At 53.3% G+C, this 26,634-nt stretch overlaps 10 protein-coding genes and 1 non-coding gene across 11 annotated transcripts; 5 read left to right on the top strand and 6 right to left on the bottom strand.

The window, feature by feature from the left end:
- Positions 1-20: 20 nt before the first annotated feature.
- On the bottom strand, positions 21-2,906 carry QC763_201920 (uncharacterized protein). The gene is made up of 3 exons (XM_062909228.1): positions 2,032-2,906; positions 1,153-1,795; positions 21-1,099 (listed from the first exon to the last, which is right to left on the bottom strand). Exons 2-3 carry the CDS (start codon positions 1,636-1,638, stop codon positions 398-400), a joined length of 1,188 nt encoding a protein of 395 aa, XP_062767992.1. The 5' UTR covers positions 1,639-1,795; positions 2,032-2,906; the 3' UTR covers positions 21-397.
- A 154-nt stretch (positions 2,907-3,060) lies between these two features.
- Positions 3,061-5,060, top strand: LEM3 (alkylphosphocholine resistance protein lem3; the record flags this gene model as incomplete). The annotated part of the gene is made up of 2 exons (XM_062909229.1): positions 3,061-3,988; positions 4,050-5,060. The coding sequence occupies exons 1-2, from the start codon at positions 3,767-3,769 to the stop codon at positions 5,058-5,060; spliced, it is 1,233 nt and encodes a 410-aa protein (XP_062767993.1). The 5' UTR covers positions 3,061-3,766.
- Positions 5,061-6,296: 1,236 nt separating this feature from the next.
- On the top strand, positions 6,297-9,359 carry SPT16 (FACT complex subunit spt16; the record flags this gene model as incomplete). The annotated part of the gene is made up of 4 exons (XM_062909230.1): positions 6,297-6,345; positions 6,406-6,527; positions 6,590-8,195; positions 8,248-9,359. The coding sequence occupies 4 exons, from the start codon at positions 6,297-6,299 to the stop codon at positions 9,357-9,359; spliced, it is 2,889 nt and encodes a 962-aa protein (XP_062767994.1).
- Positions 9,360-9,757: 398 nt separating this feature from the next.
- Positions 9,758-10,080, top strand: QC763_0031340 (uncharacterized protein; the record flags this gene model as incomplete). Its single annotated transcript, XM_062905523.1, has 2 exons — positions 9,758-9,860; positions 9,914-10,080. 2 exons carry the CDS (start codon positions 9,758-9,760, stop codon positions 10,078-10,080), a joined length of 270 nt encoding a protein of 89 aa, XP_062767995.1.
- On the bottom strand, positions 9,807-11,875 carry QC763_0031350 (uncharacterized protein; the record flags this gene model as incomplete). Its single annotated transcript, XM_062905524.1, has 3 exons — positions 9,807-10,524; positions 10,640-11,511; positions 11,561-11,875. 3 exons carry the CDS (start codon positions 11,873-11,875, stop codon positions 9,936-9,938), a joined length of 1,776 nt encoding a protein of 591 aa, XP_062767996.1. The 3' UTR covers positions 9,807-9,935.
- Positions 11,876-12,283: 408 nt separating this feature from the next.
- On the bottom strand, positions 12,284-15,073 carry QC763_201960 (uncharacterized protein; the record flags this gene model as incomplete). Its single annotated transcript, XM_062909231.1, has 2 exons — positions 12,424-15,073; positions 12,284-12,370 (listed from the first exon to the last, which is right to left on the bottom strand). Exons 1-2 carry the CDS (start codon positions 14,077-14,079, stop codon positions 12,284-12,286), a joined length of 1,743 nt encoding a protein of 580 aa, XP_062767997.1. The 5' UTR covers positions 14,080-15,073.
- A 265-nt stretch (positions 15,074-15,338) lies between these two features.
- On the top strand, positions 15,339-15,420 carry QC763_0031370. The gene has a single exon. It is a non-coding gene; the product is annotated as a tRNA-Ser (tRNA).
- A 141-nt stretch (positions 15,421-15,561) lies between these two features.
- Positions 15,562-18,298, bottom strand: QC763_201970 (uncharacterized protein; the record flags this gene model as incomplete). Its single annotated transcript, XM_062909232.1, has 4 exons — positions 15,562-16,939; positions 17,035-17,560; positions 17,614-17,729; positions 17,841-18,298. 4 exons carry the CDS (start codon positions 18,296-18,298, stop codon positions 15,562-15,564), a joined length of 2,478 nt encoding a protein of 825 aa, XP_062767998.1.
- A 454-nt stretch (positions 18,299-18,752) lies between these two features.
- QC763_0031390 (uncharacterized protein) lies at positions 18,753-18,917 on the top strand (the record flags this gene model as incomplete). The annotated part of the gene is made up of 1 exon (XM_062905525.1): positions 18,753-18,917. One exon carries the CDS (start codon positions 18,753-18,755, stop codon positions 18,915-18,917), a length of 165 nt encoding a protein of 54 aa, XP_062767999.1.
- A 260-nt stretch (positions 18,918-19,177) lies between these two features.
- Positions 19,178-24,132, bottom strand: QC763_201980 (uncharacterized protein). Its single transcript, XM_062909233.1, has 2 exons — positions 20,057-24,132; positions 19,178-19,979 (listed from the first exon to the last, which is right to left on the bottom strand). Exons 1-2 carry the CDS (start codon positions 23,646-23,648, stop codon positions 19,363-19,365), a joined length of 4,209 nt encoding a protein of 1,402 aa, XP_062768000.1. The 5' UTR covers positions 23,649-24,132; the 3' UTR covers positions 19,178-19,362.
- Positions 24,133-25,031: 899 nt separating this feature from the next.
- QC763_201990 (uncharacterized protein) lies at positions 25,032-26,150 on the bottom strand. Its single transcript, XM_062909234.1, has 3 exons — positions 25,741-26,150; positions 25,469-25,669; positions 25,032-25,398 (listed from the first exon to the last, which is right to left on the bottom strand). The coding sequence occupies exons 1-3, from the start codon at positions 25,754-25,756 to the stop codon at positions 25,235-25,237; spliced, it is 381 nt and encodes a 126-aa protein (XP_062768001.1). The 5' UTR covers positions 25,757-26,150; the 3' UTR covers positions 25,032-25,234.
- Positions 26,151-26,634: the final 484 nt, after the last annotated feature.

Consider the following 26,634-nt stretch of genomic DNA (forward strand, 5'->3'; position numbering starts at 1 on the left):
ACAAGACAAGAAGCACTTTGTTGTCTATGTGTCCGTCAACGACTATGCATTTCACACAATACATATGGGTGGGGTGAGCAATGTACATAACCCTAGGCAAACATAGCATTTGCTATTATGACCTGTTTGCTACTCCTTCAGGTATCTAATAACAAGCCAAAGTGTTTGGTCTTGAATAATCATGTAGGCCCAAAAAAAATAGGGAGACAGCAGAGTGAGAATAATAATCCAAAACTCCAGCCCCAACCCACAAAGCCACACCAAGAATACCATACTTTGTTCCTTCTCCAATATTTGTTCTTTTCACCACCAAAAAAACTCGAGAAGCAAGCGCCCACACCGCGCCCCATTACACCTCGTTTCCCTATTCTGATCTCTCTCCATGCTCCATCATCCTTTAAACTGTCTGAAGGGGATCCATCTCCTCCACCCCAGTCTTGACACCCACATACTTGGTTCTCCGCATAATACTCTCGACCGGCCCCAACAAACGCTGGAACGCCGACTTGCCAAGCGACACAACCTTGACCTCGGTGGTGCTCACGACGCTGGCGGCGCGTGGTGCGTCGTTTAGCAGAGCGAGCTCGCCAAAGAAATCGCCCTTTTTGTAGTGCTTGACAGCGGTCTCGTCGCCCCTCCTAAGAGCGACCGCCTCGCCATCCACAAGCAAGTAAAAGGAGTCACCCGGGTCGCCCTCGCGAATAATGGTGTGACCGGCCGGGAATTTCTCGCTCTTGAGCGCATCCGCAATCTTGGAGCGCTCATACGGGGTCAGGCTTGAGAGCAAAGGCACCTCCTCGAGGAAGCCCTCGTACATGCGACGACGGGCAAAGGTCGACTCCATCAGGATCCTCCGGAAGGTCATACGGTCCAAGGCCCAGAGGGTGCAGTTGGGCTCGGCGGAAATAACAGTAGCGGCCCGCGGGGCGTTGTACATGAGCGCAAGCTCTCCAAAAGAACCGCCTGCACCAATGGTGCTAACCTTCCTGCCAGCCCCGTCCAAACCAGGCTCGACCTTTCCTGTGAGGCTGACGTAAATATCGAAAGAACCCTTTTCGATGATATAAAAGAAGTCACCGGTATCTCCTTGGGTAATCACCTGCCAAACAGATTAGTCGTGCCCTTTTTGGCCAACACGAACGCCCAACTCACCTTGATATCCTTGGATGGGATCGGCTTCTCTATCAAAGCCCCCAATACCTGGGCGGTTTGCTCGTCATCGAGGTGGCTGAACAGGAAATTGCCGCTGATGGCTTCCTTCAACCGCTCCAGCTGCTCGGGCGTCTTGGGATGCACAGGAGGTGTCCAATTGTCATAAGCTTCTCCGGTAGGGGGTTTCAGTGACTCGGCCGATACCGAAGTGCGACGGCCCAAGTTGTACTGGGCTGGGTAGCCTGTTGGATCAAGATGGGGCCTGTTGACTCCAGTCATGTGTGTATCAGATGCCGCATCGGCACCAAAAGGGCTTCGGAAGAGACCGGCGCCATGGTCGGCTGGAGCGCGGCCAAAGCTCGCCGTTGTGGGCGAAGTCACCATGTCATTTTCGTCCTCCTCGGCGACTCTTTGCATACCAGTGGTCTCCAGTCTGCCAAATGGGTTCGAGTTGCCCCCGAAAGGGCTGCTGAAGCCAGTGGACATGTTGGACAACGTTCAGAAAGTGGGTGTGGTTTATCGATTGGAGAATTTCAGGATCTGGTTCGAAAAAAAGGGGGGCCGAGCCTGATGTACTTGAGGTCGGCCTGGGCGAGTATGTCGGTTACAGAGTCAGGATACTAACTCTGTTTCTCTCTGGGTGCTGCAGCACACGGTTAGAACATGGCCGACTCAAGCGGTGCAATGCGAGGATGTAGGAAAAGGGCCATTTAGAGACAAAATGGGCTGCGCGACTCGGAGAAGTGCAGGGCGCCGGCAAGCTGCTGTTGTATGAACGGTCTCGTCATGCAGAGCTCAAACCCGTCTGGTTTCGCCGAAAGAGAAATTGAGACAGGGCAACAAAAGCCGTGAAACATGAGAAGGCATGGCTTGACTTACTTTTCGGCCAGAGACACAGGAGGCGTCGATATGGTTTGGCTGGACAAAGCCACCGACGGTGGGAGTATGTGTGGTGGAGTGGCTATGGGGGGTCTGCGGCGTTCGGAATCCAGAAGCGGGAGCTGGCGAAGAGGGGTAGTGTTGTAGGAGAAAAAGATGCCGCAGTCGACGAGGAGCTTTCTCAATGATAAAGAACAGGAGAGAGAGGGTGCAATCCGAGCTAAGCCAGGGAGGTGGTAGGGAAGCTTAACGATCGGCTTGCAGGCGAACAAGGAATAAAGGCCGAGACAGACAAGTCCGGCACACGGCGGCAGAAATTGGGAGAGACAAACGGCAATGTGTAATGTAGGTATGTAGAGTAGAGATAGTGACAGGAGAAACGGAGAGAGTTAGTACAAGGAGGTTGGGTTGAGCAGGAGGATCAGGTATAGAAGAGGCCGAGATGGCAAGATGCAGAGATGGAAAAAAAATAAAGGGGAGTCCAGGAAGGCGGAAAGGGGGGGAGACTGGAAGGCGAGGAGGGGAGATGGAGGTGAAGCTTTACGTTTGGCGAGTGGGGTGGTTCCCGCCCTACAGTTCGACAGTGCGGTATCGAGACGCCTGTGTTCCCTGCATTTCATCACCGAAAGACTTTGGAGCCATCAAGGACCCCAGTCAGGCCCGCAACCAGGCGGCGCAAATCCGGGGAGACGCCACTTTGGAGCAGCGGTTGACGACTAGGCAGAGCAAGATGATATCTAATACCTCGCAGCTCAGAGTCATGGGTGCCGTGACCAAGCACATGAGTGACATTGGTGAGAGCTTGCTGTTATCAGCAGAGTCACTGGCTGAGAACGGACATCAGGCCCCCCTCACAACCGGGACCTCCCTCTCGCTTTGACTCCACAATACCGCTAGGCGCAGGCCAGTCATTTGCGTCGAACAATTCTAGAAAGCGCATGGACCGTCATATGGCCCATGCCTTGGCCGCTGACGTGCTGCTGAACTTGACCGATCTTCTGCTTCGGCTTCTCTTGCAGATCTGCCGCAGCGTGCTCACCAGGTGGCAACTGCGTACCCTTGGCACCGGGAGTGAAAGAAGGAATGCTTCTGTCCGGATTTGGGGCACACAAGCCAGGGCAACACTTCAGACGTTGGAATTGGGGCTCTGTCTGCCGGTGGCCTGGCACATGCGCAGGAACACTGTGTGGCTGTCACTCTTCCATAAGGCTTCATGTCGGTACTAGGACGGCATTGCTGAGGCCTGCAGCTCCTCCCAATCCCTACTATTTGATAAACACCAGATAGTCGTCAACGGTACGGATATGTCCCTTACCAGAGAGATTCGTATCAATCAGACAATGGCTCTCGCCCGCCCAGAGTGGTATTCAGCAATTTACGAACCCTCTGATCGGACACCCCGAGAGTATCTCAATCTCCACTGTTTTTCATGATTTCCCCTGTGATGAACAGTCCCATCACACTCGATATTTGTCCCACGTGCTGGATCGCGTGACCGCTCTCTCTTGTCTGGTCGTCGCCATTGGGTTGTTCCAAAAATGGATTTCCTTCTGCCTGTCTCCGTCAGCACTGGAGCCGTCACAGCCTCCTGCCAAGACACAGCACGGGCCATTGAACTCGCCGCAGACACCGAAGACTCCGTGTCGCTCCTTTTCCAGAGATCCTCTCCCTTTGACAACCCCCCAAGCCACCCCGCAACGACGACGACGACGACGTCGGAAAAAATACGCCCGCCATGGCTCCGAGACGTCGCCGCGGAGCCTCCGACGATGCTGCCGCAGATGACCACTCCGAGACGGATGCGCCCAAGAACCGCCCACCCAATACAGCCTTTCGCCAGCAACGCATGCGCGCCTGGCAGTGTGTGCTGACACCGAAACTTATTGTCACCATCTTCTCCATTCTCGCCGTCATCTACCTTGGCTTCGGCGCCTATCTTACATACCTTGCGCATACTGTGGGTTGGCTGTCCGATGAACTGCCCTTGTAGGGCACATGCTTATAAATTATGTTTCCAGGTCCGCGACATCTCGATCGACTACACCAAGTGTATCACCGACGCACCAACAGATGACTTTGGACCGATTCCGGCTGAAAACATCGAGGCTCATTTCTCGGTGACAAATCCCGACTTGGATCCCTTCCGGTCTCAGTGGAAAAGAGAGACGATCAATGATGTCAAGGTCGCCAATTACACTGCGAAGCGGGAGTATTGCTATGTCCGAATCAACATCCCCGAGGACCTGAAGCCGACCATCAGCTTCTTCTATCACCTCAACAACTTTTACCAGAACCACCGTCGTTATGTCAATTCTTTCAATGCCAAGCAACTTCTCGGCGACGCAGTAGATGGCGGTACCATCAACGCCTCCACCTGCGCACCCCTGACTCACAACCACGAGGGCAAGATCATTTATCCCTGTGGCTTGGTGGCCAACTCAATCTTCAACGACACTTTCTCTCCGCCCCTGTTGTTGAACCCGCGAAATTCGTCAGAGGACAGTGTCGAGTATCCCATGTCGACCAAGGGCATCGCTTGGCCTGGAATCAAAGACTTGTATGGCCTTACAAGCTACAAATATTCAGATATTGTGCCCCCACCCAACTGGGAGGAGCGTTACAAGTTTGGTTATGATGAGGTGAACAACCCGGTACCGGATCTCAAGAGTGACGAGCTTTTCCAAAACTGGATGATGTTGGCTGCCGCGCCCAACTTTTACAAACTGTACCAGAAGAGTAACACCAGCGAGGTGATGGCTGCTGGTACATACGAGATCAAGATTGAGTCCAACTTCGACACCACCAAGTATAATGGCGGGAAGTCTTTCGTCCTCACCACTGTCTCGACAATGGGATCGCGCAACATCTGGCCAGGAATCATTTTCCTGATTGTTGGCGGTATCTGTCTTGTTCTTGACGTCTACTTCATCTTGTCGTTCTTTTTGTGGAAGCCGCGCAAGCTTGGCGACCCATCATATCTTTCGTGGAACCAGCCATCGGCACCACAGGGGCATGCTTCGACTTCATAAGGCCACAGCATGGGCGGTGGGAGAAAAGTAGAGTTATGAGAGCATTATAGGGCGGGGCTGGACTCGCCGTTCTGTTTTCTGTCTGACAACAGTGTGCAGTGTCTTGGGAATAGCTTAGGGGTTACACGGCGTATGGCGGTCACTGGGTTTTTGGCTTGTTTTCTTGTTATTTCTCTATGCCCCACGATTCCTGGAAAGGACGTGGTGGGTTGTCATCAGTTACGCTTGAACTGTACTGTACAGATACCTGGCTCCTCTCGGGGCTCTATTTGGCATTGGGGTGTTCTGAATCGAATGAATATAATGACGTGTTCTTGCCTGACGTGCCTACCTAGGTAAGTAGCAGACTCGCAACAGTTTGTGGACGCCCGCCGACCCATCTACTACCAATCTGCGGTCAGTGCTGTATTTCTCTAGCAAGAACCGTCCACTAATCACCAATTCACTGCTCGCACCGACGAGCCTTTGCTTTGTCTTGCCATCCACCCCGCACCGGCGACCTTTCAACACTCGGTTCGCCGTCCCGAGTCCCGATACCGAATAACTCACGGCAGCTAGTTTCATCTTCCAAAACTCCGGATCATTGTTGGACCTCAAGATTGACGGACCAAGATTTTCATTCCCTCAGACTGCTCAGTCAGAAAAGTGGCAGCCTCAGGCCACTAAAAAACCACTTAGGCAACCAAGCACGCCAAAACGCGACGGGGTGGTCCGTGAACGTCCAGCAACGCGACACCCCTGTAAATTTTTGCCTTGGCCCGCCGAGCCTTGTTAAGTTGTTGCACCCCTGCACACCTCCTTTGCTCGGCGGCAGACAATCTGCTACCTCTCCATCTCCATACCTACCGACAACCACTTTTCCATCGAGGGCGACGACTCTTCCCACCAGCATCATCACCCCACCGACTGGCTTTTGCGCCGCCATCGCCATCGTCAACCCCCGCGAAAGCGCAGTCGCCCATCATGGCCGACATCAAAATCGACGCCAAGGTCTTCCAGGAGCGCATCTCGCATTTTGTCAACGCCTGGAAGGCCGACAAGCGCTCCGGCGACGCGCTGTTCAATGGCGCCTCGTCCATCCTCATCCTGATGGGCAAGGTCACCGAGGAGCCCGAGCTCTACAAAAATAATGCCATGCACGTAAGTTTATCAACATTGCCCCGGATTGTAGCTTGCGCCGTCTGACAACAAGCTCTGCAGTTTTGGCTCCTCGGCTACGAGTTTCCAACGACATTGATGCTCCTAACTACCGATACCCTCTACATTCTCACGACTCAGAAGAAAGGTCAGCTTGATTGATCTCCGGCTCGATTGCCACCTGTTTGTGCGCTGACACTGCCTACAGCCAAATACCTAGACCAGATCAAGGGCGGCCGGTTCCCCGTCGAGGTGCTTGTCAAGGGCAAGGACGCGGCCGAAAACGAGAGGCACTTCATCAAAATCACAGATGCCATCAAGGCAGCAGGGGTGAGTCATCACGCGCGTGAGTTCGTATGTCTGTTTTCGGAGCTAACGAGCCATGGTTACAGAAGAAGGTCGGTGTGCTTACCAAAGACACCTCCAGCGGCCCATTCATCGATGAGTGGAAGAAGATTTATGCCGACAACTGCAAAGATGTGGAACAGGTCGAGATCGCTCCGGCACTCTCCACCGCTGCCTTCTCTGTGAAGGATGAGGCAGAGCTCCGCGCCATGCGTAGCTCATCCAAGGCCTGCGTGGCCCTTTTGACCCCGTACTTCCTCGACGAAATGTCCAACATCCTCGATCAAGACAAGAAGATCAAGCACAGCGCCTTGGCCGACAAGGTGTACAACAAATTGGAGGACGAGAATTTCTGGAAATCTGTCCAGCTTCCCAATCGCCAGAAATTACCGAGCGATTTTGACCCAGAACAGCTTGACTGGGTCTTGGGTCCTATTGTGCAGAGCGGCGGAAAATTCGACCTCAAGTGGCAGCAGGACTCAGACGACGAGATCCTCCACCCTGGTATCATCATTGCGGCCATGGGCCTGAGATACAAGTCATACTGCTCGCAGATTGCCAGAACCTTTATGGTGGACCCCAACAAGTCCCAGGAGAGCAACTACAAGTTTTTGCTCTCTGTTCACAACATGATCCTGAAGGGGATCCGGGACGGGGTGGTGGTCAAGGATGTTTACTCCAAGGCTCTTGGCTTGATCAAATCAAAGAAGCCCGAGCTCGAGAAGCATTTCTTGAAGAATGTTGGCTACGGAATTGGTCTTGAGAACAAGGACCCCACTTTGGTTCTGAACGCCAAGAACCAAAGGACTCTGCGGGATGGCATGACACTTGTCATCACCACTGGATTCAGCGACATTCAGAACCCCAACCCACAGGATAAGAATAGCAAGACTTACTCCTTGGTTCTCACCGACACAGTCCGCGTCACCGCTGCAGAGCCAGTGGTGTTCACAGGCGAGGCTCCCGTGGAGGTTGATGCTACCTCTTTCTTCTTCAAAGACGAGGATGAGGCTCAGCCAACCCCCAAAAAGGAAAAGAGAGACTCGCGAGTCGGTGCTGTTGCTACTAAGAACATCACTAGCACTCGCCTGCGCTCTGAACGTAACACGGCGGTGGATGACGACGCTGAAAAGAGGCGTCGCGCTCATCAAAAGGAGCTTTCAGCAAAGAAGCAGGCCGAGGGTTTGGCCAAGTATGCCGAGTCCACGGCCGACCAAAACGGCGTAGAGGTGAAGAAGTTCAAGCGCTTCGAGTCGTACAAGCGCGATAACCAGTTCCCACCCAAGGTCAGGGATATGGGCATTGTTATTGACCAAAAGAACGCCACCATCGTTCTGCCAGTGATGGGCAGACCCGTTCCGTTCCACGTCAATACCATCAAGAATGCCAGCAAGAGTGATGAAGGCGAGTGGTCATTCCTGCGCATCAACTTCCTGTCACCAGGTCAGGGTGTTGGACGCAAGGATGATCAGCCATTCGAGGATGCCTCGGCTCACTTCGTCAGAAGCTTGACCTTCCGTTCGACTGATGGTGATCGGTATACCGACATTGCCAACCAGATTGCCAACCTCAAGCGCGAGGCCGTCAAGAAGGAGCAGGAGAAGAAGGACCTGGAGGATGTTATCGAGCAGGACAAGCTGGTTGAGATAAGAAGTAAGAGGATTTCGCTTTTGACTACTGTGACTGCCACTAACCTGTGTTTCAGACCGCCGCCCCGCTGTTTTGGATAACGTCTTCATTCGGCCGGCCATGGAAGGCAAGCGTGTGCCAGGTAAGGTAGAGATTCACCAGAACGGTCTCCGCTACCAGTCACCATTGAGCACCACCCAACGTGTCGACATTCTCTTCTCCAACGTCCGCCACCTGTTTTTCCAGCCCTGCGAGCACGAGTTGATTGTCATCATCCACGTCCACCTCAAGGACCCCATCCTCTTCGGCAAGAAGAAGACCAAGGATGTGCAGTTTTATCGTGAAGCCACCGATATCCAGTTTGACGAAACCGGCAATAGGAAGCGGAAGTACAGGTATGGTGATGAGGACGAATTCGAAGCCGAGCAGGAGGAGCGCCGTCGTCGCAACGAGCTCGATAGGCTGTTTAAGAGCTTTGCCGACAAGATAGCCGAAGCGGGCAAGAACGAGGGATTGGAAGTGGACATGCCGCTCCGCGAGATAGGATTCAATGGCGTGCCCTTCCGTAGTAACGTGTACATCCAGCCCACGACCGAGTGTCTGATCCAGATCACGGAACCGCCATTCATGGTCATCACGCTGGACGACATTGAAATCGCCCATCTGGAACGTGTGCAATACGGTCTCAAGAACTTTGATCTGGTCTTTATCTTTAAGGACTTTACTCGACCGCCAGCGCACATCAACACCATCCCGGTTGAGTCGCTCGAGGACGTGAAAGAGTTTCTGGACTCCGTTAACATCGCCTACTCGGAGGGTCCCCTGAACCTCAACTGGTCGGTCATCATGAAGACCGTCACGGCAGACACCCACCAGTTCTTTTTGGACGGCGGCTGGGGTTTCCTCCAGAACGACTCGGACGAGGAGGGCGGGTCTGACGAGGAGGAGGAGGAGTCGGCGTTTGAGATTAGCGAGTCGGAGCTGGATGTTGCCAGCGAGTCGAGCGAGGAGGACTCGGACTTTGACAGTAATGCGTCTGCCGAGGCTAGTGATGAGGCGGAGATGTCTGATGAGGAGGAGGGGGAGGATTGGGATGAGCTGGAGAAGAAGGCAAGGAAGAGGGATAGGGAGAGTGGGTTGGAGGAGGAGGATAATAAGAAGGGGGCCAAGAAGCAGAAGAGAAGGTAAATTTGGATGGGGTAAAGGAGCAAGAGAAAGGGGAAAAGAAAAACTGGTGATGATGATGGTTTCGTCTTCTTTTTTTTTTTTTTTTTTTTTTTTGATGGGGTCTTTAGCAGGTTATCGTCTATTGACTGGTCTGTTTCTGTCGAAGGATAGGGAAGGGGGGTACCAACAAAGTGTATATGTATTTTTCTAGGCTTTTCTTTTAGTAAAAACGGAAGGAAAGGTTTTTTTTCGTTGTCTTAATTTGATTACCTACCCTGTCACCCTTTTCTATGTTGCTGGACACAGAATGGCATGGCTGGGGTGGTCCAGGCAACAAGGCGATGAGTTGGCATCTTGGGGTTTGTATAGCAAGCAGCTTGTCTAGCTAGGTAGTGTTGGTTATTGTATGACTATTTTACATGAAATTTCCCTTCCCTCATTGTGACCATTATCGCCGTGGAGACCTACGTGCGTGCAAAGTAAATCGTAAAAAGCAAATGACCAGCAAATATAAACAGTCAGGTAATTACCACCATCCTTGAACAAGATTATCCACCAACATGTCAGCACCACAGAGATCTTGCTGTTCCAAATGTTTCACCACTCCACACCCAGCACACACAACCTCCCCACCCTCGGCGACCACCCAAACGTCAGCGTCACTCTCGAATACAACAGCCGCTCCTCCACGTCCCTCAGCGAATCGTTATCAAGCCTAGTCAGCACCTTCCACGACTCATAACTCTGCTTTGCCACCACCTCCTGCGGCTGGAGATCATCAAACGGGTCGTCCAAATCATCCAGGTCGTCAAAGATGTCGTCTCCAAGGAAGTGCTTTTCGTACTCGATCTCAACACTGTCGCTTTTCTCCTTTTTGATGCTCACATCACCATTGTCATCCCCGTTCTTGACAGCGACGACACCTCCATCAGCGTGAGAGTCGTCGGCCAGTTCGGAAAACACATGCGTAGCCTGCGTGTGTACAGCTTCGGCTGGGGCAGTGTTGTTATTCCCGAATAGGAGTTCAGTCCACGCTCTATCACTCCAGATCAGTTTCCCTGCTGCCACGGAGCCGGCCTCGTCTGTCAAGGGGCCGATGATCTTTGGGTTGAGGGAGAGCTCGTGTGTTTTGAGGCAGTTTTTGCAGGTGGCGTTGGCGTTGTGGGAGTAGAGGGGGATGTTGCAGCTGAGCAGCAAAGGTGTCAGTATACTTGAGTGGAAGGGATGGGGGAGGTGATCAAGGGGTAAAATAAAGTGTAGGAAATGAGTTCACAAAAGGGTAAGTGAAGATGCGAGCCTACCATTCGAAGCAGCAGAGCTGCCGCTTCCTGCATTGCTCCACAATCGACACCCCCGTGATCAACAGGTTGAGTTTGCCTGTGAAAACTACCTCTGGTACTTCGCGGACATACTCATCAATGTCTGCCAGCGTGTAGAGCGTCCGGCCAGGCCCGTGGATAGCAGCGTCAACATCCCAAATGTCAACCGGGAAGGGGATATGGACGCTTTCTTTTCTCGTGCGAGCGGCAGCCATGTGTCGAAGCCAGTCAGCATCCGGAAAGTCAGGGTCGACCTCGACCATAGAACTCGATCCGATGCCAAGTTCCACCAGCCCATTGCTCCTGATAGAGTGCTTCAAGATTGGGTTGGTGATGAGAAGAATGGTCTGGTTGGCGACCCAGGATGCGGCTGAGGACACCTTGTCCTCCCAGAGTTTGAGCACACAGTTGTTGCATGTCTCGTCAAAGACTCGAACTTCGATCAACTCCAGATCTTTCTGCTTGTCCTTGGACCAAACCGTCAAACATGGGCCGGCACTGAAGACGCATACCAGAATATGGGCGTCCTGGTTGTCATCATACCCACTGCTGATGTAGGCTTTGAGACTCATGAGACCAGGAACCTGAGATAAATTGATGAAGTTATCGTAGTTCAAAGGCACACGGCAAAGCTCGGTGGTGTCTTGCGATGGATTGGTTTCGTTGTGGAATCTGATACAGGATGTTGACCCTGCAGAGGGATGAATGGAGATCATCAACGAGACGAATGGGATTCGAAAATTAGAATACGCTATGTGTGCTGCCGAGTAATCGGCCACAAAGCCAGACCAGACAGTCACGAGGGTGCCGAGTTTGAGAAAGTCCTGGTCAGAGCCCGAGCTTAGGAGTTTGAGCTGCCATGTATATTAGAACTGACCATGTACTAATGCATAGGGTACTCACGAGGACAACGCCAGTGTCATCTTTGACGATCAGCGTGTGAAAGTTCTCTGGGAGCGCAGAGCGACCTCTTCCTCTTCCATGTGTGGCGGCAGAAAAGTTCACGATCCTCGCCTTGAACCGAACCTTGGCAGGTCCAGGTTGAAGTTCAGCAATAGTGACTTCCTCGTAGACGCCCTTTGGTCGCCAGGATTGTGTAAGTGGTCGGCGAGCTGCCTCAATCTCGGCCTGTGTAAAGGCCTCGTTCTCAGGATTGTGAGGTTTGCAAGACCTAGAGGGGGCCGAGTCTTTGTGGTAGAAGGATTGTATCGACGACATGGTTTGTGTATGACGGCAGCTAACGGCCTTGTGCGAATACAATTGGTAAGAATGCCGACAAAATGATATTAAGGTATAAGAGTGAGCACAATGCTCTTGGAACTGGTGAAAATGCTGTGTGGGTTTCCCATGAAGCAGGGCCACATAAGCCCTGCCTGTGTGTTCCTTCCTCGCCTTCTCATAATCTCAGTAGGCCCTTCCTCGCCCTCTCACCCTGAATTCCAGGAGCTCCTTCCGCCTCGCAAGCTAGGCAGGTACATAACATCACTCAAGTTTCCGACTTTTTGGGAAGGGACGAGGGTAAGTCCACATGAAACAGAAACCTCGAACTTGTCACGTTCAACGCTAGGTAAGTGTTCTACACAAATATTGACCCCCAAACTCCATCCCAAATCCCCCGACAAATGCTCAAGCCAGCTTGGACGCCTTGGGCGCACTGTCGCCCACCTCCTTCGCCGCACGCTCCCGCAGAATCTTGCGGAGAATCTTGCCAGACTAAAATTATCGTCAATATTCATCTTCATCGATGTGGGATATGATTTACTTACCGGATTCTTTGGAATCTCGGCCACAAACACAACACCACCCTTTAACCGCTTATAACGAGTAACCTTGCCCTCCATCCACTTGGCAACGTCCTGCTCCGAAGCCTTCGACGTTGGATTCCGCACAATGTACGCCCGCGGCAGCTCTTCACCGTTGATCGTTACACCAACAACAGCAGCATCATTCACGTCTGGGTTCTCAAGAAGAAGAGCCTCCAGCTCTGCTGGTGCAACCTGGTTACCCTTGACCTTGATCAGCTCCTTGGAGCGGTCCACGATGTGGAAGATACCACCGGGCTCATACTTCTCCACGTACGAGATGTCACCGGTCTTAAGCCAACGAGTCCCATCGCCGTCGACCACGATAGTATCGGCAGTCTGTTCAGGCTTGTTCCAATAGCCACGCATCAGAGTGGGACCCGACACCCAGAGTTCACCTCGCTCGCCAGCCTTGGTGATTTCTGTCTTTCCATCCAGAGACATGAGCTTTGCCTTACAGTTGGGGTTCATCTCACCCACACCACCGGAGGAACCCTCGGTGCTGTTAGGATCCCAGGCCATTGCCGTGCAGGTGACCTCGGTCATTCCCCATCCCTGGCGGATGTAGTCGGCATTTGGAAGCAACTTTTCAACTTCTCTGGCGACCTCAAGGCCCAACGGGGCCGCTCCAGATCCTATGCTCTCGATACTGGAAAGGTCGAACTTCTTGGCCGCAGGGTGCTTGGCAAAGGCGATGACGATTGGGGGTACGCAAGCCAGGGTGGTGATGCGAAACTTTTGGATATACGTGAGAAGCTTCACAAAATCAAAGCCTTGCATGATGTATACTGGGGTACGGAGGTACGGCATGGTGGCGACGAAGTATGTCTGACCGTATGCGTGATAGAGTGGAAGGAAGCAGACCATCCGGGCTCGCTTCTGCTTCTCTTGAAATTGGGGATCCAGGTTGTTGATGTAGACGACGCCGACACTGTTGGCAACATAAGAGTAATGAGTGATCATGACACCCTTGGGCACTCCCGTCGTCCCGCTGCTGTAGTTGAGGCAGCAGAGAGTGTTCTCTGGGTCAGCAGGCTCCTGCCACGACCACTTCTCAGCCTGTGAGCGGTTGCCAACAAGCAGCTCGGTCCAGTGTCGGGCCCCTTCCGCCTTCCCCTGAACACCTGGGCTCGGGTTCGTGGAAGCAATCAACTCGGGAGCGACAGGGGTGTTGCCGCCAAGGATGAAGACGCGATCTCTGGGCAGTCCGGCCTCCTTTGCCGCTTCAAGGCCCGTCTTCAGAGCTGCCTCGGCAACAAACATGTAACTGGCGCCACTATCGCGAAGCTGATAGGCGAGTTCTCTTGTCACCATGGTTGGGTTGGCACCAGTGAAGATGCCACCCGCCATGAGAACGCCGAGGAAAATCGAGGGGAAGAAAATGTTGTTACCCGAGAAGATCAAGACTCGTTCGCCAGTCTTCAAGCCGGCCTTTTGCAGGCCCAGGGCCACCCTCTTCGAGAGGAGTCGGTAGTCACTGAGGGTGATGTAGTTGCTGTCGGGGTTCTCGGGGTCGATGAACGACTTTGTATCCGCCAGAGGTTCGGTTGCTGAGCCAAAGATCCATTTCTGTAGGGAGCTGCGTGGAATATCAACCGTCCATCTTGAGTTGATCACCATTTTGGGCGGTTACTGGTTGGCTATGGGTCGGAATTCGAGTAACAAAAGGAGGAGGAGAACGGTTAACGGAATAGTGAGGAGGACGGAAGGTGAGCCGAACGCCAATATGTATAAACGCCAAAATGATTCACGATGTCCACTCGCAATGTTCTTGAAGCAATCCGAGGAAGTTGTGCAACTTGACCGGGGGGAGGGGGCAGCTGGGTTTATTAACGAGGAACGGGTTGAGCGCCCGCCACGGAACACGTTTGTCGAGGGCCCCTAATAAATACCCCAACTTGGTGTATGTCTGGTTCGGACGGGACGGTGGGCTAGGGAGACGTTCGCCGGTTCGCCCGAAATCCGTCTTGTTTCCATGACTCTCATATTCGAGGGAAGGGGACGAGCTGAGGGGAGCTATGGTCGGCTTCCCTACAGAGGTGGGGGTGCGCAGAAGTGCCAGAGATCTGGAGGAAGTGGAAACTTGAAGCTTCAACATCCTGGAAGGTGCTGTGACTAGGAAAATTATTGATGTTGCGATTGGACGCCTTTGTTGGAGAAGGAGGATGGCGGTTGGGGGAGCGGGACCCCATCCCCGCGTTTTGCAAGGACCAGCTTCCCCGCAGAATGAATGGATACCGAGGTTCGAGACCGATTTGGCGACACGGAGCAAGACGGTGTTAGATTGAGGAGTGTTTGCCTAGGTATGGATAGACAGATAGATGTCTTTGTCAGGATCGCGATTATGGAAGAGGCGGAAACTCGAAGTCAATCTTCGGGAATGTTCAGACGTTGTCGGCTGGTGGCCGTTATGTTCGACATCGCATCACCTTCCGACACTGCATCTTGGATGTTGCTCGCCGTGGACGAGAGCTTTATATCGGTTTGGTTACAGCAAATATATGGTGACTGGAAGCCCAGTTGACTCGGCTGCACGGCCGTCCCTCTTTGGTTGAGGGTTGTCGCTAGCCGACAAGTCCACGCCAAACCTCGGATTTTCAACTCTCGATATCTGAAAGGGTCCGTCCCATTTGTTACACAAGATTCCTATCTGCCCTAACACGGACCGAGCCACAGGAACCGGAGTCAGACGTTGGCACACCGTTGTAGCCAGCGCAGGATAATTGTTGGTTGCTGGTAGTGGCGTTGGTGTTGGCCATGGAGCTTAAATCCACGTCCAGTGTCAAAGCAGTCTCAAAATTATAACGTGCAAATGCTGACTACAAGTCAAAGAGCAGACACAGTATGTGTCTGGTGTCAAAAAGTTGGAAAAAGTAATCCGACGTGGGCCTGATTCGAACAGACGCTCCCGAAGGAACAAGATTTCTAGTCTTGCGCATTAGACCACTCTGCCACCACGCCTTGTTGATATTCACGTGACTGAAATAGCACTTATGTATGTCAAAAATACCCTGCATCGGCATCGCCTCTTTGCATCAACCTCCTTTCCAGTCATCTTCAAAAACAGCACATTATTTTCCACCCCTTCATTCACATCTCAAATCACATCAATGCCCAAAGTCCAAACACCCCCGCCACCCCCAGTGTCAACCCTCCCACAATCACCCTCCCACCCCCGGAGTCATCACCACCACCCCCGTCCCCTCCCACCCCGTCAAGAAAATACGCAGCTAATACACCCCCCCAACCGCCAGAAACATCCCCCTGCCTCACCAAACCAACCTGCTCACCAACCCTATAAACCATATTCTCCACACTTTTACTCCCCATAGAAAACCACCTCACCCCTTCCATCGTCCCCCTGACAAAAACCATATTCGTCTGACAAACCCCACCCGTCCCCTCACACTGCGGATCATCCCACAAGTTATCATCCATCCCGTTGAAAAACACCCACATTGCCGACCCGTGGATGGTTGTATCGGTCACGTTGTCGAGGTACGCTCCCCAGGCGCGGAAGCACCTGTCATCACCACCCATTCCTTGTTTCTCACAATGATGAAATGCTACCTCTCCCTCCCATGGCCCCGGAGCTCGCAAGGAAGTACCCTGACCCTGCCAGTAAGGTGATTCAGTCTGTTGCCCTATCACCAGAATATCTCTCGTGTCGAAGAAGCCGTATTGATACAGTACGCAGTGTTCGAAGCTCGTTCCGATCATGGTTACCGGCCCCGAGGTGTGGGAGATGGCCAACCCGCGACCAACAGCTATGTTTTGCGCTGGGACGTTGGGGATCACATCCAGGGCATGGTCGGCTGCCCAGCCCCAGATGTTTTCTAGGTAGATGTTTGACGTTGTGGAGGTGATATCCAACAAGGTGTGCGCGGCGAGGCAGGTTGATGGGTTCGGGTTGGAGCAGGAATCGGTGATGATTGTGTCGATGCTGCCTCCTACTCTCAGCACGACAGACCAGAGGGAGACATCGGGGAGGGAGATTTGCAGGAGGGTGGCGCCGGGGGAGATTTCTTGGACTGAAATGAGGATGTCGGATAGCTCTACTGGGCCAGTGACATCGGAGTTGGGGGGAGCGGCGATGTGGACGACTGGTTGGGGGGAGGAGGAGTTGGAGAAAAGGGGACCGGTGCCGGAGATGGTGGATAGGACTTCGCCGACGAGGCGGGTGTTTGGTGGGATCAGGATGGTTGAGCGGGTGAGGTAAATGCCTCGGGGGAAGAGGACCACAGTGCTGCATCCGGGGGTGTATGCTTTGGCGAGGATAGCGCTGATGGAGGGGCCGTCGTCGTGGGTGTTGTCTCCGTAGACGGGGTGGGAGGGGTCGGATCTGATGTTGATTATTTGGGAGGGAGAGAACGAGGTGTATTGCGGCAGGGGTTTGGTGAGGTAGGTTCCTTCTGGGGTGACGAGGGAGGGCTGCCGGGGGGCAGGGTAGGTTTTGGGTTCTTGAGAGTCATTAGGCGATCTGGAGTGAGTCTTTGTCAGTTGTGTTCTTTACCACACCCCCCCCTTCCACCTTTCCACCTCTTCTTTTCAGATCAACAAACAGAAAAGACTCACCTATTCCCCATAACCCACACCTGCCCCCTTTTCACATTTCCCCTCAGTAACACCTCCATATCCCCAGTTCTAACAGCCACATTCTCTCCACCACCAACCTCAACCCAATCCAACACCACCCCCTGCCCCCTGTCTCTCACCATCACTCCTGTCTCACATTCCCTCAAAACAGTATCAACAACCGACACCCCCCCAACCACCTCCCCCTTTTGCCATTCTCCCCCCCTTAAATCCAACCCAATCCCACACCCCTCAACTTCCGCCCCTATGATGTTAACCACATACCCCCTCTTCACCCTAATCCCCACCTCCGCCCCCTTAACCTTCACCCCCTTTAACGTGTATTGCTGATTATTTATTTCCAACCCTATCTGTCCGCCCTCAACCATCACCTCACTAACAACCTTCCCCGACCCACCCCCAAAATCCATCGCCACCCCCCTATGCCTCACCCCCTCACCCCTCGGCATCACAATCTTGATGTTGGAGAGACTACTCCCCTGACTTACACTCCATTCGATCCCCTCTGTAACGCTGGTTACCACCATCTCCAACACAGGGAACAGTGAAACGACTTACTAGCTGCCGTCTCTTTCGGTACAGCAGTCATATCAACCACCACATTGCGGAGGGCGATATAAAAGTTCTTGTTGGCGCTGCCTTGGCCTTGGTAGGGATCGTAACCAAGCACCACCCTACAAACACAAGTTCATCAGCACTTCTCGCCAGCAAAATCGGAGTAACCCCACGACAGAACAAGAAATAAACAAGTGCCAGCCACCAGCAAGAGCAAATCACCCACTCACGGCCGTGTCCCCAATTCCGGTGCCGCCTTCAACACCGTCTCCCCAAACACCCCCGGACTCCCGACAAGATAAGTCGACACCAATAACTGCACCGGCTCCGTAATCAGATAAACCCCCGGGGGCAGCGAGACATAAGCCGGGAGGGTAGTAACAGTATTGTTCGCCCTGTTCCCGGCTGATACCGCCGCATTGATGCTCTCACTGCTCGACTTCCCCCCCGTCGGATCAGCCCCAAACTCGACCACGTCCCGATAATACTCGTATGCCTGATCTCCAGCGTAGTAAGGTGTACTCCCGTTTCGGGACATCGAGGCACGCCACCATTTTGGTGGTGGGTGCTGCTCTTCACCCCCAGAGTGACAATCCTGTGGTTTGTGATGAGCAACAACATCATCACCGGCTACTACTGATGAGGAGGAGAAAGATGGGAAGAGGATTAACACAAGGAGAGTTTTCATTGTTGATCACCGATGATGATGATGATGATGATGATGATGATGATAATCCGGTTGAAGTGGAAATTGAAAAGTCGAGTGTCTTGGCTACCGCATTGTTGTAGGTGAGTAAAGCTGTAGCTGGTTAGCTAGCTAGCTAGCTAGGTAGGTAGGTAGGTAGGTAGGTAGGTTTGTGAATTGATCGTGTGTAACTTGGATGACACTTGCACTTACGGGAAACGAGCAAGACAAACGACCTTTGACGGCAACAAAAGTCAAGTCAGCAATCACTCCCTCATACAAACAAATCCCCGAGTGTATACCAGTTTGTCTGCAGTCAGCATTTTACCCCAACAAAACCCATGGTATGGCGGGCAACATTTTGTCTGGACGCCTTCTACACCTCACACAAGCCTCACTCACACTCACACACTCTCAACATCCAATCAATCCACACAACACATCAAACACATCCATCATGTTCACCCTTCTCACCTGTAAGACCGGCAATATTTACAAATACACATTCTCCCCTCTCATATTTATTCTCTCTCTCTCTCTCTCTTGGGAATCTTCAAAATACCCGATCTCTCATTGTTTTGTTCACTCGCCCCCTTCCCCTGCACCCTCCCCCAACAGTTAATCAATCTCAAGACAGGACAGCCCCAATCATCCATCCATCCATACCATACCAAACATTCCAATCCAAACCCCCCATACCAAAAAACAACAACTTGAAAAAAACTGGTAGTTACATTTAACAGAAAGATGGAAAAGGTAAAATCGCAAACCAATGAATGCTGATGCCCCCCCCAAAACTGTGTCGATAATAAAGTTACATTTCCTTCCTTACCCTCCCTACCCCTACCCCCTAATCCCACACACACCACCCCAATATCAAAATATGTGCTGCCATCTAATGCAAACTAAAAAAAAAACCATTTCTGTCGAAACAAAAAAATAACCTTACCTTTTATACACCCCATGCTGATCAATGCCTAGGATATACAATACCCCCAACCCATACACCTTTCCCGAATTTTAAATAAATAAAAAATAATAATAAATTACTCCCCCAACCCCTCCCCTCACTTCTTCTCATTCCCCTTCTTCTCCCCCTCCAACTTCCCCGCCAACACCTCCGCCATCTCCTTCGTCTTGACCTGCAACATCCACGTCTCTAACCCCTTCCCATTATCCTTCGCCACCACCACCTTCACCGCCTTCGCCCCCGGCGGGTCAACCTTGTACGTTATGCTCGGAATCAACAACTTATTAAACGCAATGTGCCCGCGCGGCTCTGCTCTCAACAACAACCTCACCGCCCCCGTCTCCTTGTGCTTCAGCAGCTTCAGATTACCAATCCCCTGCACCGCCCACCCCTTCTTCTTGTTGCTGTTATTATCAGTCGACGAGTCGTTCTCGTCAGCCTCTCCCGTGTTATACTTCATTGCCTTGGCGCGGACTTCATGGACGACGGACTCGTCCTCCTCGCCCCGGCCGCCGTCGGTTAGCGAGATTTGATGCTCCTGTGGTGCGTCATCCCCGTCAGCGTTTGTCCCTTGAGTGTTACCATCTTGAGTAGCAGTGGTGGCAGTAGCAGCGGCAGCAGCGGCAGCATTATTGCCGCTGGCAGAAGGCTCGGGGGTCCCAGCAGCCGGCGTCGTCGCCAGACTTGAAGCACCTCCGAATGTGAAAGGGGTATCTGGGGAGAAAGGGGAAAAGATCGAATTAATATGGATTTTGAAGTGAAGTGAAGTCAGGGGTAGGGCAAATACTCACTTGTACCTGTAGAGGTTCCCCCACCAGGAGCCAAACTGTTTGCAAAGATGGAACCCCCGGCGGGGTTCTGGGACGCACCACCAAAGGAGAACACGGGCCCCGATGAAGGAACGGCTTGAGAGGCGCCGGCATCCGACGCGCCACCGAAGCTGAAAGTAGGGACACCGCCCGCACTAGGGGCAGGGGTGCTGCCAAAGGTGAAGGACTGCGTGGCGGCAGGAGCACCACTGCCGAAGGTGAAAGATGTCGGGGCGGTCGGGGGACCGTCCTGGCCCGACGTGAATGGGTTGTTGAACGAGTTGTTGGCCGAGTTGCTACCACCGGCCGTGAAGTTGAACGAGGTGGAAGCGCCGGCAGTGGCACCGGCGTTGCCAAAGGTGGAACCACCCGCCGGCGCCGCAGGCTGCGAGGCAGGTGTAGATCCAAAGGTAAAGGACTGTGTAGCCGGAACCGTAGTCTGTGAGCCACCGAAGCTGAAAATGTTGCTAGCCAGGGGCGCAGAGGGCGCCAGAGTCTGGCTGTTAGCAAACAGGCTGGCAGGAGGCTTCGACTCTGGCTGGATCGTGCTTCCACCAAAGAAGGGCTTGCTCTCTGGCGCCGAGGTGGTGCCAAACAGGCTCTTCGTTTCCGTGGCAGCGGAAGAAGTGTTGCCAAACAGCGACTTGGTCTCCGCCGCAGGAGCAGCACCAAACGTAAAGGGCTTGGCCTCCGGGGCAGGAGTGGTGCTGCCGAACAAAGACTTGGTCTCGGGGGCCGGCGTAGTGCTACCGAAAAGAGGCTTGCTCTCCGGAACAGGTGTAGTCGCAGTGCTACCAAACAAACTCTTGGTCTCGGTAGCCGGGGCCGCAGTGGTGCTGGCACCAAAGAGAGGCGTGCCGGCAGCGGCAGGCTGTTTGTTGCTTCCGAACAAGCTGGCACCCGGAGCGGCGGTCGAGGCGCCGAACAAGCTCTTAGTCTCCGTGGCAGGAGCAGCAGTACCTGCGCCAAAGAGGCTCTTAGTCTCGGCAGGCTTGGGAGCCTCAGGTACAGGAGTGGAAGCATTAGATCCAAAAAGAGAAGGAGTCGCAGACTTGGTGTCAGTGCTGCCAAAGGCAAACTTCTTCGCCGCAGGCTCCTCGGTAGACGGGGCAGTAGCGGAAGCACCAAACAGGGTCTTGGTCTCCATCGTGGGGGCCACAGTGCTCGCGCCAAAGAGACTCTTGGCCTCGGCGGGCTTAGCAGCCTCGGTGGTCGCAGTGCTGCCGAACAGGGACGCGGCGGGAGGAGTGCTCGCCGCAGGAGTCTCCTCCTTCTTGGCCTCGCCAAATAGGAGCTTGGCAGGGGCAATCTCCTTCTTGTTCTCACCAAACATGTCCGTAGGCTTGAAGGTAGCAGTAGCAGTAGCAGCCTTGTTGTCGGCAGCAACGCTGATAGACTTCCCGCCGAAGGTGAACGAGGTAGGGGCAGTGGTTGGCAGACCAGGCACGGTGGCAACCTTCTTCTCCTCCTCCTTCTTGGGCTCAGAGGCAGCGGGAGCAGCGACGGACGAGCCAAAGAGTGACGAGCCTGTGCCGGTAGACGTGGATGGCTTAAATCCGTCAAAAGCAGGAGTAGCAGCAGGAGTCGAATCAGCGGGCTTAGGCTGGAAGCCCGAGAATAGGTTAGCAGGAGGCTTGGAAGTCTCCTCGGAAGCCTCATCAACCGTCTTCACAGTACCTCCAAACAGGTTAGTAGGTGCAGGCGTCTCCTTGGGTGTCTCCGCAGGCTTGGCCGACCCGAAAAGGCTGCCACTAGACGCGGCAGGCTTGGGAGCAGTAGAACCGAACAGAGAAGTGCCTGGAGCTGTAGCCGCAGCCGGGGCCGCGAACTTGATAGGAGTATTAGCATCCCAGGTCTTGTTGGCAGGCGCAGGCTTAGGCGCAGGCACAGGGGCAGTCTCCTTGACTGGGCTGACAGCTCTCTCCTTTTCAGCAGGGGTAGGGAACAGAGATCCATCATGAGTACCGAGCTTCCGGACTGGCTTGCCGTCAGCGTCCCGTGTGATTCTTTCAAACAGGCTGCGGCCCTGGCTGAAGCTCTCGCCCGCCTCCGACGAGGAGCTCGAGGTGCCGTTAACCGACGCCTTCTTATCGCCAGAAGAACCCTCGCCGCTGTCAGTCTGGTCCTCGGATCCGCTAGCCTCCTCGGTGTCCTCTTCCTCGGCATCGGATTCACTGTCACTGTCTTCATCAGCACCCTCATTACCGCTGTTCTTGCTCGTGTCGGACAGATGACCAAAGATATTAGACGACCCAGCTGGCTTCGAGGAAGACGCAAACAGTCCGTTGGGCTTGGCTTTCGTGCTAGGCTCGAAGAGGCTGCTTGTCGAAGCCTTCAAGGACTTGACAGGAGTGTTGTTCGCGACTTTCTCAAACAGAGACTTGGTAGCCGATGGAGCCTTGGCAGGGGAAGAACCTGGCTTCTGCAACTTGGCCGGCTGGTTGCTCTCCTCGGGCTCCTCGTCGGCCTTGCGCTTGTTCTTCGCAGAAACCTCGGGCGCACGAGTGCGCTGGATACTGCTCAGACCAAGGCCTGGGCGGGCCCCTGGCTGAGGGCTCAGCTCGATCGACGCCTTGCGCTTCGCTCCGCCGTTCGTCTTGGGCGCAGTCTCTTCCTCGTCATCGGAATCGGGGATATTGTGCTTATCCTTCCATTCCTTCTTGACAGCCTCGGAGGCGCGCACCGTCTTGAACTCGTAAAGGCCATATCGCAGCATGATCAAGCTTCGGCTCTTCTCGTACTCCTTTGCAAAGTTCAAGATATTAATCTTCCAGTCTTTCTTGTTAAAAACCTCGTCGGCGGCATACTTCAACCGTCGCAAGTCGAGAATGCAAAAGAACTGGCGTCTCTGTTGCTCGTCGAGATCGGGGGGGCAGTAGTGCGCCAGGAACTCGTCGGCATAGACCGATCCGGTTCGGTTGAGCTCACTGGGCACCTCCTTAGCCATCATTTCTCCCGTGAGATGAACCGGTGGGGACTGAATCCTCATCTTGAAGAGATCACCCGAGGTGGATGGTTGGGGCAGGGCGCGCCCATTAAGCTCGGCGGTAGCAGCCCGTGTCGTCGCCCTGCCGGGGGTGTTTGGCGGGAAGCTCTGGTTCAGTGAGCTCGTCGGCTTCGAGGACGAGTAGTTGGGAAGGCCAGGGCGGGATGAGATGGCTGAGGAACGGAAGATGTTGGTTCGGGTAGAGCTCTGGCCTGTGAAGTTTGTATTGGGGCGCGTCGCCATGGACGAGGAAAACGAGGAGGGTTTGTTGGGATTGTCGCCAGGCATCCGTCTTGGTGTCCCGATCGTGACGGTTCTGGTGTTGAGTTCTGATGCTGTGAAGCTCTGGGAGAGCTTGCTTGATGGGCCATGGGGCCGACCGATGATTCTGCGCGAAGCCATCTGGGAGTCGGAGGCGCGCTTCGCCGGACTCTCGGGCGCAGACGACGCGCTGGCGGCACGTGGCAGTGAGGGCGCAGCGTCCTTCATGGTGGCATCCTTCTTGGAGTCCTGCTCAGTTGGGGTGGTAGAGCGCTGGAACAGGGCGCCGAGGCCGAAGATGCTTCGCTTCTTGGATGAGGGCTCCATGATTGCGAGTCGCTCGTGTGGCCGGTGTTGAGCTTTTCGAGTGCAATCGGAGGGTGAGGCCGAAAGTCGCCAGAAAATAATTTCTATTATCTAGACAACAATGGCAGAGTCGAGACAAGGGAGTGAGCGAGTCTCTCTTGTCGATAGAGCCGCAGGTGGTGGGTTGGGGTTGCGTCGCGTGTTAGGTCGCGTCGTTAGTAGTGGTAGGATTTTGGTGAAGAGGCTTTTCGGGCCCTGTTGGGGTTGATTGACGTGATGTGATGTGCGCGAAGTTGCGCGGTGTGGGTTTGCGACTTTTTGGCGCGGCTAGGGCTGTCAACCAACGCGCTTTCTATCGGGCAGAGATAGCGGAGACGTGGGAGACAGAAATGCAGGATATGGTGGTCCTGTGAAGAGACAGGTAGACGATGGCAGATTGCCTTGGTCGACAGCTGGGAGCAGCAACAGGAAAAAAATCCTTGCAACTTTTCCCAAGCAAAAGCAGCGGCACAGGAGAGCAGCAAAGCTGGAGAAAGGGCGCTAGCTGGGCAAAGCAGAGACTGGGGGTCGTGTGCACGGGCCACATTCTTCTCCTGACCGATTGATGACTTCTGGCGCCTTCTTTAGGCGGCGGATCTTGCCGAAGCCAACCATTTTGCTGTCTTTGCTGCAACTCTTTGAGCAGCCTTGCAGACAATGTAGCTGTAAGGTTTTCACTTTGGCGCGAAGCCCGATGCTCTATTTGATCTTGTTTTCACATGGCTATTGATAGGATGTAAGCAGTAAGCAAAAGACTTCCAAGCAACACCAACTTCTATCTATACCTGTCAGTTACAGGGGGCCACTTGTGGCCTTGGTGAGAGAGGCGCAAGTCTCTTCACCTGACAAGAGCATGCTTAAGCCAATCAGTTTGTACTACAGGCCCCAGAGACTCTTGCCCCTCGGAGAGAGCTGCTCCAATGATCTCCGTGCTCCTCTCCAAGTCGTGTCCTCTCTGACATGCAAACAATACTTCGGCCAAATGTCCAGCATATGCCTTACCTTAGCATATACTCCAGCCACGGTATATCAGACCCAAGACAACGGTTCAGCCAATAGCCTGCAAAGTGCAAAGTTTTAATTGTTACAAACCCCATCCCCAATGCCCGTTCACCCTCCCCGCGAAATAGTTGATACACACAAGTAGGTTAGCCCGTATGATATCAAAGATCATTAGTAGGCCTTTTAAATATCTCTAAAGGCCTATTGATCTGCTTTTAAGGTATAGTTGATAACAGAGCATAGGTTGACCTGCTTTTACTATGTCAACTATTTTATGGTGAGGGTGCCATTCAATACAAGGCAAGTTTCGTGACCCGCATCACCACCCTTGGCAACTTGACAACAAACCCACCCCAACAAAAAAATATAATCACAGAAAAAAATAAGTCGCATTCGTCCGCCCTCATCTCAGGAGCTCTGCCTGCCCCCCCTCTGAATCCAATCCTCAAGAGGGGAACAGGGTGGTATAATACTAATACAAAGAGATCCCAGCAGTACATCGCACAATCATTAAATCAGACAACAACAACATCTAAACTCCCAGCCCCTCCCCAAAAGGAAAACATCTAAAGCTTAGCCTTAGTCTGCGCCTTCTTAAGAATAGGATCCAGCTTGGTAGCCTTCATGACATCTCCCTTGATCTTGAGCTTGCCAGACATGAACAGTCTCTGCGCGTTGGCCTTGCCGGCGACAAGAGCGCCAAAGTCGGCGTCGGAGAGGGAGAGGGTGACTATTTCCACACACCACACACATCAATAAACAATCCTTCCAATTTTTATTTTTTTCAGGGGAAAACATACCAGTAGGCTTTTCCCCAAGCCCCTTGCCAACAGCCCCCTTGTTCTTAAGATCAATGTGCCACTCGTCCGTCTCGCCAGCCTTGTTCTTGAGCACAAAGGCGAAAACAGCGTTGCCGGCCTTGATGGCCTCCTTGCGGTCGGCGTCGGAAGCAGAGATGGCCTGGTTGATCGCGTCAAAGGCGGCCGAGGAGGGGAACTTGTCTGTTCATTGTTAGCAATCCAGTGTTGTTGCGACACGACGTCGGGTAGCGCGGGAGCAGGGGATTGCGTACCGTTGGCGAGAGACATGGTTGCGGGTTGTAGCGGTGATAATGATGTATGAAAAGTTGTGTAAAAGTCGCGAGGTGATACGATGGATGAAAGATTAAAAACAAACCACCCCGGGAGAGAGAGAGAGAGAGAGAGAGAAAAGGCTTATAAGTTGTTCGGTCTTTCGGCGCACTTCTAGCGCTTCCTGCCTCCGGATGCGATGACGACTGTTACATGTGAACTCAACCTCGGCGCATTTTCTCTCAGGTCCAACAAGCCAAGCCCTCACGCGCCATGTGGCCCCAAACGGGAATCGGACCCATTACCCCACACCAGGGGATCTTGGCCTTGTTTTCCTCCTCCGTGATCAACACTTTGCTCGCACTTTCACCAGTCATTAATGTCGACGACTTGAGGATGAACTGCATGAACCCATTCCCGCGGCTAGGAATTTGTGTTTGTTCCCGAGTCCGTTTTGCAGGCATGTGCCTGGTTGAGCAGCTTTGCGTCGAGTCAATGTCAGGCACTACGAAGTAGCGCAGCATACGTTCCAAGTTTCAAACGGCCCGTTGCCAACGGTTTTTGATTGTCTTCTACCACGACATATCTTGACCAGGAGTAAGCTCTTCTGAGAGAGATATCGCCGATCTCTGTTTATCTTGCAGCTTCACGGTTTACAAAGTAAAAAAGCACGTTAAGCCACTGGGAGGCAACCTACTAACGAATACACACATCGTCAAATATCAAGCCCATCTCACTCAACCCACAGTCCAATCAAGTATAACTCATCTAATACTGTCCCCCGTATTACAGAACCGACACACATATCAACACCAATCAGCAACAATATAAATCAAACTTCTCTTATTCATTTTCCCCCCCACTATCCCTTCCCTAAACACACCCAAACCTTACAA

The sequence above is a fragment of the Podospora pseudopauciseta genome (genome assembly GCF_035222475.1).
Source record: "Podospora pseudopauciseta strain CBS 411.78 chromosome 2 map unlocalized CBS411.78m_2, whole genome shotgun sequence".
Taxonomy (NCBI): domain Eukaryota; kingdom Fungi; phylum Ascomycota; class Sordariomycetes; order Sordariales; family Podosporaceae; genus Podospora; species Podospora pseudopauciseta.